Source organism: Pyxicephalus adspersus, chromosome 2, assembly GCF_032062135.1.
Source record: "Pyxicephalus adspersus chromosome 2, UCB_Pads_2.0, whole genome shotgun sequence".
In the NCBI taxonomy this organism is placed as follows: domain Eukaryota; kingdom Metazoa; phylum Chordata; class Amphibia; order Anura; family Pyxicephalidae; genus Pyxicephalus; species Pyxicephalus adspersus.
Window position 1 is genome coordinate 128,592,747 of NC_092859.1, and position 16,123 is coordinate 128,608,869.

Below are 16,123 nucleotides of genomic sequence, written 5' to 3' on the forward strand. Positions count from 1 at the left end.
CCGAGAGAGGAGGTGTACAGAGAAAAGAGAACCGCTCCAAGGACTGACCCTTGGGGAACACCAACAGGGAGGGGAGTGGGTGAGGAGGAGTTACCATTTAAAGGAATTTGAAAGAGGGGGTCAGCCAGATAGGAAGCAAACCAAGAGAGAGCAGTGTAACTGATACCAATTGAGCGCATGATTTGTATTAGAAGGGGTTGATCAACAATGTCAAAAGCAGAGGAAAGATCGGGGAGAAAGAGCAGGGAAAAGTCTTCAGACTTAGCTCTGATGAGGTCATTGGCCACTTTAGTAAGGGCTGTTGCGGTGGAATGGGTAGCTTGAAAGACAGACTGGAGAGGGTCAAGGAGAGAGTTGGTGCTCAGGTAATTGGTGAGTCTTTTGTAGACAAGGCGCTCAAGAAGTTTGGAAACATGGATGAACATGGATAGGGAGAATAATGGCATGTTTGAAGGCAGAGGGGGTAGATACCAGTAGAAAGGGAGAGGTTGAAAAGTTTGGATAGGGCGGGGGCCAGGGTTGAGGAATGGGCACGGAGTAGAGGGAACTGGGTCAAGCAGATAGGTAGTAGATGGAAATGATGAGAGAAGAGAGGAGACTTCATCCACAGTAACCGTGCTGAGGGAGGCCAGTGATGATATACAGGTGGGAAGGGGTGCATATGGTTGGAGTGGCCCGGTGAGCAGAGACATCATGTATGATTTTGTCAGTTTTAAAGTAGGTGGCATGGTCTTGGACAGAGAAGGTTGTTGTGGGAGGGAGCAGGTGTGGGGTTTAGGAAGGAGTCCATTGTAGAGAAGAGGCTCCCATTGTTAGATCTGATAGGACAGAGTCAGTAGGCAAAATTTAGTGTTTTTTTTTTTTGCATGTAATGCTGTGATGACTTGGATCCCCTGCAAGGGAGAACCCTCTTCTTGCTGTTTTAAAGTGGTCTTTTGCAAAAGAATGTGGGCAAAATGCCCTGAAATTGAAACAATCATCTGGAATACCTCTCTGAAGCAAGTGCTTTTGAAGCTAATCTCCCACATTACATATTTTCATTTTACAAAATTTGCTGTCAAAATAAATGTGTCTTGCGTAATTTGCTGCCAGATCTCTTTAGCTGCACCCTTGGGCTTGTCCTGGTTTGTTTCTCTTAGTTCTGGTAGTGATTCAGCATATGTTCTGCTTGGTAAACATTAGAAATTTAGAGTATTAAAACACAATAGACAGACTTTTACACTGTCAGAGTTTTCCTGTTACAAGGCAAAAAATGTACCATAGGTATGTGACTTTACCTGTTTGAATAGATTAACCATTCAACTTAAAGAAAATATGATTTGAACAGCAAGGGCTAGTATGTGTACATAAACATTTATTACATATCTTAAACAGGTTTCCATGGGTAATACATGCAGCAAGATTACAAATAATTGTTTACATGACTTTTCATTGGTTGTTACAACCCCCTCCACTCCGGTCCCCCCTCGTACAGCAAAAATAGGCATAAATTCCATATGAAAAACTACAATTAGTTTCTTCAGTTCCCAAACAAATAGGAGGTGTAAATAAATGGGATATGACTCAGTAGTAAACTTGCCTCTGTCACAACTTTTATGGAATGTGTTACAGGTATCCATTTCTAAATTTTTGTTTAACAAATTTTCCCCCCAACACTTGCAGATTAGTGACATTTCTCACTCATTTAGTACCAATAGTAAGAAAAGTGACTTCATGTGTTTATTAAAGATATAACTTTTTTATTATTTTGGGTTTTCTGACACAGGGATGAGAGGAACCAATCCATCATTGTGAGTGGGGAATCCGGAGCAGGGAAGACGGTTTCTGCTAAGTATGCCATGAGATATTTTGCCACAGTCAGTGGCTCAGAAAGTGAAGCAAACATTGAAGAGAAAGTGTTGGCTTCTAATCCAATTATGGAGGTAAGTTTAAATAGTAAGTGTGGAGTAATGGGAGTAATCATCATATATCCCCAAGGTATCTTTTATCTGTATTGAGCATATGATATGCATCACTGAGCATTCTGTACGTGTGGCGGTCAGCTCTTGTCAAGTAAGAATTTATTCTTGAGAAACATTTGAGCTTTCGTGATTGATAATTTAGTAGCTGTGATGTAGTCTGGTAATTTAATACTTTTTTCACAGATTTCTTCTGTATATTAAGTGGTTAAATAGCGGAGAACGTTTTGTAACGATACGGTTTGTAAAGGTCAATATTAAGTGTTAATGTTGAATCTTTACTCTCCACTCTGCATATGTTTAAGCTATTACTCATTAATAAATGTTTGATTCTTCTGTACCCTAGAATTAGCTCTATTCCATCATCATCATTTAAATGTTCACTGAATGTTAATAAGAAGCCAGCATGTTTTTCTGTGAATTGAGAATAGCTTTTTCACTTTTTATTGGTTGTGGTTGACTAGACACTTGGTAATTTTTAAATTTCTTAATTAAGAAAAAGAAGATTTTGGGCAACTGATGTTATTTTTGTGTTATTTTGGTCATATTTATAGTTTGGTCAAAATGTATATTTTTTTTGAATTTGGAAAAACATTTTGTGTATGTAAATTGTTTAACATGCTTTTAGAGCTTTTGCTATAGCTAATCAGAGTAAAGCTACGTACACACGTCCAACGGTTCTCGCCCAATAATCGTCTCAGGGCCGATATCGGGCGAGAATCTGGCGTGTGTACAGCTCCAGTCAGTCGTCCATCGTCTGAATGACGGTTCTGGCGGATCCACGGACGATGGACGACTACTGATCCTAATGCAAGGGAAGGGGGGGAGCACCAGCGGGGTGCCGCTCTGTCGTTCTTCCCCTCCCCTTTGCACAGAGCAGAACGATGCTGTATATACAGCACTCGTTCATGCATCGGGCAGTCCTTAGTTATTGGAAAGGATTGTGAAAGATCTCTTTCAACGACTAATGTTTCAAGTGTGTATGCGGCTTTAATGGTTGATTGATACTTACAGCTAGTTTGCCCTGTAATATCAGACAAGGACTGATACTTTGATTTATTGGTAAGAGCCATAAATGTATGTTTATGTGCACTCATATAATCCATGGATATCACAAACTGCTAATGTTATGTATATATTTTATCATCCTATCATCAGTCATGATCCTCTCAATGTCTATGATTCTTTGTAGCCAGTTATTTAAATCAGAAATCATACCTAAAGGTTCTTTTTACCTACTTTGTTTTGGGCTGTGGTTTTAAGCATATATTCTCTGTGTTGTCCAGAGGCTCCCTGCTTCTAACTGATCTCCAGTGATTAAATGAGTTCATCTCAGCATGCAAATACTTATTTTTTGTTTCAGACATTGAATCAAAGGTGTGCAGAGCTAATGTTTTCCTTCTTCTTACTCTTTGTCTGCAACTATAATGCAGATGTAAAGCTGCGTACACACTTCCAATTTTTATCGTTGGAAATGAATGACGAACGAACGACGAACGAACGACGAACGATCGATTGGGCAAAAATCGTTTGTAAAAAAAGTAACCAACGACGCCGACGAACGAGGATAGTCGTTGGAAATGAACGACCGGACCGGCGGATCGGATTGGACGACGATCGTTGACCATCTATCGTGTGTACGGTCGTTCATTGATCGTCCATGGTCTGAGCATGCGCGGTGAACGAACGTTCGCTCACTTCCTGTGGTGCACGTCACTTCCTGTATCGTTCAAACGATCGTATCTATCGTGTGTACAATATCTGCGAACGATCGTGTCGTTATCTGTATGTACAGGGTCAGTGCTATACGATCGTTCGCAGATATCGTGCAGGATCGTTCGTCGTTCGTTTACCAACGATAATAATTGGAAGTGTGTACGTAGCTTAAACTAAGTTGTGTTTACACTAGGGTCTTTGGCAGCAACACGCCTATTTGCAAATATATTCCTAAATATATATATATAAAAAAAAAACAAGTTTTAAAAACAGAGTTTTTTTTTAATTAAACTTTTTTGAGGCATATGGCATTTCCCTGCAGTACAGAGCAAGGAAATCATGATAATGCTAACAGGGGCAGACAGAGGGAGGTGCAGAGTGAGCCACTGCCCAGAACCCTATTTAGCCAACAGGGAAGTTAGTTCAGCAGGGGAGCCCCAAGTCACTTCTACACAGGGGGGGACCCTGTTGGCTAAATCTGTCTTTTGCTAGCATAACAACCTGTTTAAAATAAAATGTACATAGGCCACAATGACTTTGCTCCTTGAAATTATTTAGTGCATAGGCCTGTGTAAGTAACATTAAAAGTTTTCCTATGTTGGTGGTCATTGCAACATGTTTGAAAATAGTCTTATGACATAATTCCTAGAGGTGAAAGTCAGACCAGATCCGTCATTCAGAGATCAAGTTAAATAATGCATCTTGGGATTTGAATAAAATAAGTCTTGTACTTGTCTTCTAACACGACTAGCCAATTAGGACATTTTCTGGCAATATCATGACTGCTGTGAAGGACTACATAGTTTAAAGAGACCCTGACCATTTATAATGCTGTATATTTAGTGTAGCAAAATCATAAATAAAGTGTTAGAAAATAAACAATTCATAAGATTTAACTTGATGCGTATGTGCTAACCTAAATTTTCTCATGTTCCCTACACTCAATACATTTTTCTTTCACAATTATAAATACTGAACAATTAGAGGAACCAGCGCCATGCTTGTAGTATTTAAACTGACTTGTTCCTTTTTATGCTAGAGCGCCCAAACCTAGGAAGCTTATATGTAAAAATAAAAGATGGAGAGTAATAATGGAAATGTAGCATGCCAGACTAAATTTTACACATCTCCTCTATTTTCAATATCCCTGCAACTCCTGCCCACATCTATTGTTTTTTTATACTTCTTAAAAATCAGTCTTCTGGCCGGTCACTTGGTGTCTTAGAATGTCCAGTCCTGGAACTAGTACCCTAAAGCCTCTACCCTTCACTGCTCTGTTGGTTTCTGGTACTTAGTTATAAATATGTAAAATACAGGACTCTGAAGGCCCACCTGTAATCCTGAACATTGAACGGAAGAAGAGTACCCCAGTTTCCATTGGAGAGATGGATAGGGTTCTAGCAAGGCTACTTTTTACGTTTTCCTCATAGTTCAGCTTTGAAGCCCAGTACCACACAAAAGTAATAAGTATTGAAAGGTAGCCAAGTATTTAAATTATTCTATATATATATATATATATATATATAATATATATATATTTTTTTTTTTCATTGTTAGCGAGTTTATCCCTCTCTTCCAATCACCTGATCAAGAGGAGAAATTTTCCCAGTATGGAGAGAGAAATTATTCTGTTTTCTTGTCCTTCCAGATAGGATTGTGCTGTCTTAGAAATGGATGTATAAAAATTGAAAATTCTTTAGCAAATAGTTTTTTTTATATGTTTTTATCTTCATGCTGGAAGTTTATTTTTATACAGCATTTATTATTCACAAGAACCATAAAAGAGGGAACCTATTTGCTCAGAGCTATACAGATCTTACATCAGATATCTAATAAACATTAGGCCCAGTGTATCAGAGTGGAATTTACTGGTAATTTGGTATAATGTGGCCGTGAGCAGTATATTTCCAGCATTTATAAGAATTCCCCTTTAGAAAGGAATAAATATTGAGAGTATACATGGTTCTTTTAGCTTGTGATGTTTGTGCACAATCCTTTCCTGTCTGATGGCAGACATCAGGAAGCAGGAGAATACAAACCTACTTTCCTGCAGATACTTGATAGAAAAAAATCTTTACATCTGATCTTACATGCAGGCCAGGCATCATGTGAATAGATAAGCCATTATCATGTCTTGCGTCTATAAAAAGGAAGACGCTGCCTATTTTTATACTACAATTCCCTTGGTAAATATTGCACTTAGTGATCAGAGTATGTCTTAATTACATTTTATATGATTTTGGCAGCTAGATTTTTTTGTGCTGCGCAGTTATTCAGCTCCTACATCCATTTTTTTCTGATCACTGTCAAAGACAGCCAAGTAGTATGTGTGACTTCCAATCCACCTATACACTGTTATTATACAGAGAAAGAAACTTGTCATGAAAATGAAATGTAAATTATACATTAGGTTTGTTATTATCATCCTTTAAAAATATGTTTGAGATAAACTGTGATATTCAAGTGACAGTATCCTCAATTAAATGGATCGTTAATAGGAGAGCTGTACTTTCACCTCCACTGGGCTCCGGGAATTTTAAGGTCATTGGGAAAGAAAAGGGAGGACACACATGGGAAGTCACATGTATTAGATCAGCATATAAACCTATTAGTTAAACCTAGGAGTATAGGTTAGAACATTTTTTGTAAGCATAGACAAAATAAAAGTGAAATAAATTGTTGCTAAGCTTTAAATAAATATATTATGTTATATCATTGACGTATACGTCTTTCTTTAATGTTGATAAGTCTGTAATATATACCAAGAAAAATTGTTAGTAGGAAAGTTTAAGTCTAAATTACATGCAAGAATTTGCTGTGGTTCACTTACCTGATAGTCATAAGGCACTAGGAGTTAAATATTTGGGATGCAAAGCTTTTAAAAACCTTCTGTGAATTTAATTCCTTGTGACTAAATCCCATGATAGATCAGAAATATTTTAGGTGCTGACCTCTCCTCTGCCAGTCCAATTAGCCAAGAAAAGCCTCACATGTTATCATATAAAGTTTTATGTCATTACTTTGTGCTTGGGAGTATTTCTAGGCACGCAATGTAAAGAAAGCCTAAAGTCTGCTTTCCCAAAGCCATAGCATTATGCTGAAATGGAAACCAAAGCACACGTCAATATAGTAGTTATGATCACAATCACTAAACTTTGGTCTCCGCCTCAAATATAGCCCATGTGATCCTAGTTAACTTTGTAATTGTATGGGGATAAACCAGGTCTGCTTTGCTCAGTTGTATGCCTGTTCTTAGATTTGTTACTTGCTGTGTAACAGTTATAGTTCACTATAGTGATAGTGAAAAGAAAGACTATACAACAATCATCTCCCATATTAGAGATTTTGTCTGCTCTGTAATTAGATAAGGGATATTGTATGAATAACACAGGTCAACATGTAATTTTCATCAGATATACTTTTATGTGGGCTTTGTAGTATTTTTAATGTGGATTTCAAATCTGTGTTCAGTTTTTCTCTAGCACATCTAGTTTTTGTGATGCAGCTAATTATATTTTGTGTGAAATTCGCTATACATAGCCTTAACATTTTACAACACTTAACGACAGTTTTCTTTTTTTAAGGTTAGAGACCACACTAACTGTGATTGATTTTATTTGTTATCATGCCTAGAAATTGCCTTAATGATCCAGACAGTTTCTGTTACGTCTGTGGTTCATCCACTATGAAAGCACAACGTCGCCAAATTACCACAGAACTTAAAAAGATCTACAAATAATTTTTGGTTGTCCACTTGGTGACCAGGATAAATCTTGGGCTCCACATGTCATCTGTACCAGTTGTTCCAACAGACTGCGTAACTGAATAAACCGGGGTAAAGCAGCAATGCCATTTGCAATACCGATGGTGTGGAGAGAACCGCGAGACTATCTAATCAACTGATATTTTTGCCATGTCAACAAGTGGATTCTCGGGTAAAACTAAGCACAAAATTGTATATCCCAGACTCGATTCTGCAATTAGGCCTGTTCCCCATGATGATTCATTGCCAGTCCTGGTACCGCCACATGATGGACTTCTGTGGAAGGTGATGAGGAATGCGCTGGAGTTGCAGCCAGTTACAACCCCGAATCATCTGATTCTGACTACTTGCCCGATGAAGATTCAGAGCCAGAGACCTTTACACAAGCAGAGCTGAATGATCTCGTTTGTGATCTAAATCTCTCCAAAGACAAAGCAGAACTACTTGCTTCAAGGCCTAAACAGAAGCACTTGCATTCAAAGGGTGTAACTGTAACTCACTACAGAAAACAAAATCATAACTTGACAACGTTCTTTACTAGTGATTGCTCACTGTGCTACTGTCATGATATAAATGCAATCTTTAACAATTTGTCACAAGAGCATGTTCCATCTGAATGGCATATCTTCATTGATTCCTCTAAAGAGTTTGAAAGCAGTCTTACTGCATAATGGTAATTCCAAACCAAGTTTACCGATTGCCCATTCCGTTAACCTAAAGGAGTTCTATGACAACATGAAGTTACTACTTGAAGCAATCCAGTATAAAACACACCAGTGGAACATCTGTAGGGATCTAAAGGTCATTGGCTTTGCTGATAGGAATGCAAGGAGGATTCACAAAATATTGCTGTTTCCTATGCCTGAGGGACAGCTGATCTACGGGAGACCAATATGTCAAGTGTGATTGGCTACCAAGAGATACCTATAAGCCCGGAACAAGCAGTGTCAAGTTTCTGCCTCTGGTTGATCCGCATACAATTTTTCTACCACCTCTCCATATCAAGTTAGGCTTGATGAAGAACCTTGTAAAGGCCATGGGTAAATCAAACTCCATGGGTTTGCAGTACCTTGTTGAGAAATTTCCAAACACATAAGCACTGCAAAAATGAAGAAATGGATATTTATAGGGCCACACATCAAGTCTGTTTTGCGGGATGATGTTAAACAATCTCTCTCAGCAGCTGAGCTAGAAGCTTGGGATGCATTCAAGTGTCTGTGTGAAAATTTCCTGGGCAACCATAAGTCTCCTGCATACAAGGAAGGAGTTCAGAATCTGCTTGATTCATACCAGAAACTGGATTGTCGCAGGTCATTAAAAATACATTTCTGCACTCACATTCTTCCTGGAAAATCTTGGTATGGTGAGTGACGAACAAGGAGAACGCTTTCACCAGGACATTCAGTTAATGGCTGACTACTGCTGGATGCTGTACCGCGACAATCCAGACAAAGAGTACACAAGAAAATCATACTCCAAGCATTTCTGAAGAAACAATGGTACCTGACTGACACTGTTCAGTAGATCTATACCACAGTGTACCTTACTGTATTGTAGCAATGTAATAATGTATTTTCTAGTCTTGAGTATTTCTTCATTCTAATTGGATTTGCAAACTGTTGCATCATCTAAAAAATTTTCAAATTGGTCATCTGTTTTACTTTGTGTTCTCATAATTTTGTTTTAAACTGCAAAACTTTTAAATGCTTATAATCAAAATATATCTCTTTCATACTTGGCAAAATGACAAAAATAGAGCACATTCATGGGTTTACACATTTGCTGTCTTGTGTAGACTTGCTGTCTTTTGTAGACTCAATAAATACAGGCTGATGTAACTTTATAATTTAATAAATGTATGTAAATAAAAGAAGTGAGCTGGGCTGGAGCTTGTCCTGCGGTCTACATAAAGCAGGGATCCTCAACTCCAATCCTTGAGGAACACTATCCATCTATTTCCTTTATAGATGCATAAAAATGCGTGCAAAGAGATAGAATTTTGTTTTCACATTTTCCTGGAGGACTGGATCTGGGGATCCCTGATAGATTTTTGGACGTTTATGGGCATTTGAGCATAATCATATGTATTTATATTGAGCTGAGCATGCATATTTCAATACAAGAATTAATGTTTTCTAACAAAACAAGTCTGCTAAGGATTGATTTCAGTCAGTTTAATTGAAATCACCTATAAACAAATACATTTCAGATTAGGTTGACTTGACCCTGTGTTAGAATGGCATGTAACCCTGGTATGTGTATAGTGGTAATAGGAGTAATGAATATTTTCATTCCGCATATTTTGATGACTTACGTGATCTTCACTGTTTATCCCAGGCCATAGGAAATGCAAAGACTACTAGAAATGATAACAGCAGTCGCTTTGGAAAGTATATAGAGATTGGATTTGATAAGAGGTACCGGATCATTGGTGCTCATATGAGGACATATTTATTGGAGAAATCTCGTGTGGTTTTTCAGGTAAGTTTCCCGTAAGAGAATGTTTATTTAATATAGCTTAGGTTTGTGTTTGTTTCTTGTAAAAAGCAAAGAACACCCTAAAGAGAACATATTTCATGTTTATAGCTTAACAGCTATTTTCTGTTTTTATAGCACTTTCCTTTGAGAATTGTTATTTGCACTGTGTACTTTCTTAAGGTAAAAGAAACCTATAAGCTTTATGACTACTAAATTACTTATAACTTTCATTTAGCCCAAAAAATAACATAACCACTTTATTTCTTGTTCTGGAGTGCCTCAAAGCTGTTTAGAGCTTCAATGCAATAAGGACCCTCAGGTCAATAAAGTAGTGGTAGGCATTGATAACTTATTTTAGTATTGCTCAAAAATGTTTGTCTACACCTGTGACCTTGTAAAATTTTACATCAATATGGATAAAGTGCTGCAGCACTTAAACGAGTACATGTGTACTTAAAGCAGAAGAAATTGTTAACTTCAAAAATTGTGACCCGGCAGAGGCTGTCCCTTTTGCAATAAAATACCCTCACCCATCCACTGTTAGGGGACCGCAATAGTCTTTCTTCTCCTCTTTCTGGTTCCCATGTGCGGCCATCTTGATGGCATGTGTACAGGAGTTTAGTCCCAAACCCCCCCAGGGAATGCCAGGATACCCAGCAGAGCTGGAAAGTGACTAAATCAAAAATGATTCAAGTAGGGGACAGACTGAATGAACAAGCAAAAATGTGAAAAATCTGCAGAATGCCATGTAGAGACAAATAAAAGGTATGTGAATAATTCTGTACATTTATACACATACCTTTTTAAGGAAGAAAAGTCCCTTCTGATGATATTTTTGTTCCATCTTTTAACTATTAAAAACCACCCAGGCGATGTATATACATGCTGTTCAGCAGGAAAATGTCGGGTTGGTGTTGCTTTATGTAAATAAGGGACAAGATTATCATTATATCAAAGGCTAATAAAGATTATGTTTCTAGCAAATTGCTAGCAAAGATTATCATTTTTTTATCACCTAAACCAGCAGTTGCCAACCTTTCGGACCTCATGGACCACTAAATTCATAATTGTAAATCCCATAATTGTAAATGAATATTTTTTTTTTTAAAGATAAATACATTTCTAAAATATATTAAATAAAATTTCTAAAATATAATAATAATAAAATATAAAAATTGCAAATAATGTCCACATTTTTCTGTGGGCCACCATAATTTTCTTGCAGGCCACTAGTGGTCCATGGACCACTGGTTGGCGACCATATATATATATATATATATATATATATATATATATATATATATATATACTGTGGGCAAGCCTGCAAGGTAATACAATACAACGTTTCTCTGTTCTTGATTAGGTGGCCACAGGTCATGGAATCACCAGAATGGCCCCTTATTGTGACTACATTGAACTGCTTTGTAAGATATAAAATGATTCTGTATGTACAGTTCTCATATTGCATTTCTTTACAATTCTAGTAAGCTACCTATCCAAATAGTGATGACCCATCAAAGCACAATTAGTTAGAAGAGGCAGCAGAAAATATTCCTACATTTTCAAAATGAAATTCTAAGACGTGAGAAAAAAGTACAAAGTAGTCCATTCTTTCTACCAAAACATTTTGGGGTGGTTTAAGGACTTTTGATATACTGATATCTTTTAGAGCAGTTTTTTTTTTATCTCTTTATAATTGAATATTCTGCCAAAATTCACAACTGTAACCTACATTGCATTTTTGTCTTGAAAAATAAAATGGATTCCAAAGCCCAAGTGAATCCAGATATTCAGAACCCAAGTGTATGGTGTTTCATATTCTTCATCCAAGTGCTGATTCAGTTTCTCTATATTGCTTAGCACATGTACAATGTGTACTTGAGATTTAATGCTTGCTGAGCCTAAGGCCGCTTCAAGCAAAATGCTAAATGCAACTCGTCAGCTTTCCAGTAATCTGTATATTCCTCTTTTTTTTCATGTTGGTACTTTTTTTTTTTTAGGCGGAGGAAGAGAGAAATTATCATATATTTTATCAGCTGTGTGCATCAGCTTCATTACCAGAATTCAGCATTCTTAAACTGGGTATGTTCTTAATACTGTTAAAAAAAAAAAGCTCCTATGGTAAAATACTAAAGTTTAATTGTATAATTCATAGGGTTAAAATGCTCTTGGTACAAAAATACCTGTTATCTGCCAGAAATCAAGCACGTCTCAAGCTTATGTTTTATCTGTGCTTCTGCTACACTGAAATGCCAAGCATTGTTGTCAGCCCAGCCCTATTATCTTCAGGTGGACTGCAGATCTCCTCATATCTATAACATTGTACACATAGCTTTGTAGTGCTGTAGAGGACAACACTGCCTTTGCTTTTAGTGCAACAGAAGCAATGTTGTCTGCTCAAAAATAAAGTAAGAACTCATTGGATATTTGGCAGGTCATCAAGAATTGTTCTGTGTTAAAGAACACAAAACGTGAAATTGTGCATGAATTACACAGATGTGCTGCATAAGTTTTGTTGCCCATACATTAAGTGCAGAATATAGATAGGGACTAACCCACAGCAATCAGTTCTAGGTTTTCAATAGGTAAACAACCATAAACTTCTGGAGACTGACATTTGTTTGCTTTGGTTTTATAAAATATGGTTAATCCATTATTGTTAAAGATAAGATTGATGGAAATATCGTTAAAAATGTGTGTGTTAAATAATAGTTATCTGTTTTCAGAGTTTGTGGTATAATGGACAGTGGCTTTCCTCCTCTAATTTGAACACTGGCGATCTTAGGTCACACAGAAGGCTTGTAACCCTTATTCACTATAGCAAAAGGGATTTGTCTGGAGCTCATTTTAACTCCATTTTATATCTCTTTGTTTTTTTCATTCTGTATACGTGACAATTACATAAAAAATGAAAAAAAAGAAAAAAACTGCATTGAAGATATTGATTCTTTTTTTCGAAAACTGCATAATGTACCCTCATATAGAAGGGTTTTATGGGCTTTAGCTGTAATGTTCAATTTCTTCTAATTTAGATGCAACCTAATCTGTACAATGCTCCACATTGTACAAGTACATTTCTAAGGTTAGGTTCAGACCTGCCTCGGGTTTAAGGGCAGGTTTACAGCTGCCTCTTTATTGCAGTATTTTGCACGGCACCACGTAACTCGCATCTTGCCATGCAGTGGGTGCTCGAGCACTTGCCCAGAAGTCCTAGGTCAAAAAGAAACAGATTCTGCATAGCTGGCAGCAGTGAGTGTCACTAGTACCACTCTCTACTGTCCCTATTTATTCCCTTTGGGGGCTGTCGCAGGAAGAAGCTACATGTAGCCTCTCTCCAAGGGGTAGTGTTTCCTGGTTCGCAGAAGCAGTAAACACACTACAACCTCTCAGCCAATGTGAATTAGCCCTAAGCTCTCCTGCACAGCTCCCACAAGTTGGCTACCTGCCAGCCTCTCGGTCACTTGCCCTCAGTGCTGGTTCTTTAAGAAGCAATGTCTGCAGATTTGAAAGCAGGTGGCAGTAGGAGGTACTGTACCCCTTACTGCTGTCCCCATTCATTCTTTATGGAGCTGCAGCAGGTAGAAGCTACTTGTGGTGTCTTCTATGGCTCACTGGCATGAGGAAGTAGTAACTGAACACAACCTCCTTGCCAGTCTAAATATAGTGGACAGGGTAGGGAGTGGACAAGTGGGAGAAAATGACCGTGATCATTTTTGTGAACATCTTAGAATAAATAAGTCATTGTTTTTACCTGGATTAATTTAGTGTCACAAATGCCTCCCCTTTTCTTTTTTTCTCTCTTTCTTTTACTTTTAGAACAGAAAGTGACTTTTAAAATAATGTACATTTTCTTTGCATAGGGAGTGCTAACAGTTTCCATTACACAAAACAAGGAAGAAGCCCAGTGATTGAAGGGGTTGATGATGCAAAAGAACTAAGAAACACCCGGCAAGCCTGTGCACTATTAGGTAATGTACATTTTTATAGCTCTTACCTCAGCTTATGAGCTGCTTGTTTGCGTTTTTTACATGAGCTATACAATTATTCTGAACTGTACATTTGGTTGTAGGTATTGGTGACCAGTACCAGTTGGGAATCTTTCGAATTTTAGCTTCTATACTTCATTTTGGGAATGTGGAATTTAAAGCTCGAGATTCAGACAGTTGTTTAGTTCCTGTAAGTATAATTTTAATTACTGTGTACAAGTTCCATATAACTCTAAAACTGTGTCATTTTCTAACATTTACTAGATTTGACACATCTTAAAACCTCTCCTGCCTTTCAGCATCTATCCTACATGCAGCTAATATTACAACAAGTTAAAACTCCATGTGTACAACAGCAGCCCTCTGAAGTCACATCTTGCTAATACATTGCCTCCCATCTGCACCACTAAAACATTCTCAAAAGACTATTTGTAATTTTAACTATTAAAGTTGATCACTGCTCCGGGCTATTCATGCTACCTTGTAGCACAGATTGGAACTAAGGCAAGGAGCCCCAGCCACCAATTTACTACTCTCCCAAAGGTGAAGTTTATACAGTGATTTCAATAAAAAGAACTCTGACAAAAAGATAGCAAATGAGAGCGAAGGGTAGTAAAGCATTGTGATTTTGCTTCCCTGATCAGAAATACAAATAGCTTGTTTGTGTTAGTTGTTATGGCTTTTCTCAGGCTCAGATGGCATAAAACACTAATGATCTTTCTAAAACCTGCAAGTGCATGTTGAGGACATCGGTCTTATGACAGTAACAAATGTTTGTCAAATTCTTCTATGGTTAATCAGCTTTGACCGGTGTTTTGGATTCCCCTATATCTTCTTTGTGCCCCCATAATAATAAAGAGACTTTGCCATAGCCAGCACTGGGTAGCAGGTTGTGGACATTAAATATGCCAACACATACCACTTTAAATATTCAGTGTATCTCATATCTAATACTAAGATTTTCACCCAGCTTTCTAAAGAATATCCGTGAGTGCCAGAACTATCCTGGTGACACTGGTTGCTCTTTGCAAGTGTAATCCACATCCACCATACAGTTTAAGAGGTGATATTTTGTATAGTCCTGATGAATTATTTCTCCCATTGTTTTTCAGTATTATTGGTCATTTTCAACCATTTCTTTTTCTAATTCCAGAACTGATATGAATTGATAGTTCTTAAAATACCATTTTCCTTATGTTGCAGCCAAAACATGAACCTCTTATTATATTTTGTGATTTAATGGGAGTGGATTATGAAGAGATGTCACACTGGCTCTGCCATCGGAAGCTTGTAACGGCAGCTGAAACCTACATCAAACCAATCTCCCGACTGCAAGCTACCAATGCTAGAGATGCCCTGTCCAAACATATCTATGCGAACCTCTTCAACTGGATTGTATCTCATGTCAACAAAGCCTTGCTGTCATCTGCCAAACAGAATTCATTCATTGGAGTCCTTGATATCTACGGGTAAACATTTAGTTCTTTAATAATCTAAAAGGCTGTTAGGTAATTATGTCCATGTGCTAATAGGGCTGTGCAAAGCTGTATATTAAGGGAAAACCATACACAAGTATTTTGCACAGTATTACAAGTTCTTTGCAGGATAGCTATATTGCCCTGTGAACAGGTGCCTACAGCTAATAAATACTAAAAAAAAAAATGATCATCTTTAGTGATATTTTTGTGCTTTGAGTCTTATTGGATATAGGGAAAATCAAGTACCACATTTAATGTTTTTACATTATGTACAAAACAATTGCTTGGCATTTCTCTATTTCTATCATTTACAATCCTAAGCCATTAAAAACTCGACATACAATCCCTTTATACCAAGCCTTCTAACTGGTCTATATGAGAAACATAATTGTATATTTATACAAGCTAAAATGTAGTTATAAAGGAAATATCTTATGAAAAAAAAATACAAAGGCTGTAATTTCTGACCTCACTCTCTGATCTGTAGGTTCTTTGGCCATCATCCTCATCCACTAATTTCAATACTTTGGCTTATTGACCTAGAACAATTATGGAAACATGAGTTTACTTCTCTGATCTGTATCATTTTTCTGGTAACTCAGAAAGCAAGTTAAATCTGTGAACATGACATCCAAGCAACTAGTATTTTTTTAGAAGGTTAGCAATTACATACCCAGTATTTCTTTCTTGGCAAGTTTACTTTAACTTCAATTTGTAAACAAAAAAGGCATTTTAACTATTAGT

The 16,123-nt window shown here is 37.3% G+C and overlaps 1 protein-coding gene across 7 annotated transcripts in view; it reads left to right on the top strand.

The window, feature by feature from the left end:
* The window catches only part of MYO5A (myosin VA), a 105,785-nt gene that overhangs the window by 44,532 nt on the left and 45,130 nt on the right, over positions 1–16,123 (top strand). For all 7 annotated transcript variants that reach the window (XM_072402366.1, XM_072402367.1, XM_072402368.1 and 4 more), the window contains exons 5-10: positions 1,766–1,922; positions 9,775–9,918; positions 11,916–11,997; positions 13,776–13,883; positions 13,985–14,091; positions 15,105–15,370. In XM_072402366.1, coding sequence (XP_072258467.1) covers positions 1,766–1,922; positions 9,775–9,918; positions 11,916–11,997; positions 13,776–13,883; positions 13,985–14,091; positions 15,105–15,370 — 864 coding nt within the window. The remainder of the gene's footprint in view (positions 1–1,765; positions 1,923–9,774; positions 9,919–11,915; positions 11,998–13,775; positions 13,884–13,984; positions 14,092–15,104; positions 15,371–16,123) is intronic.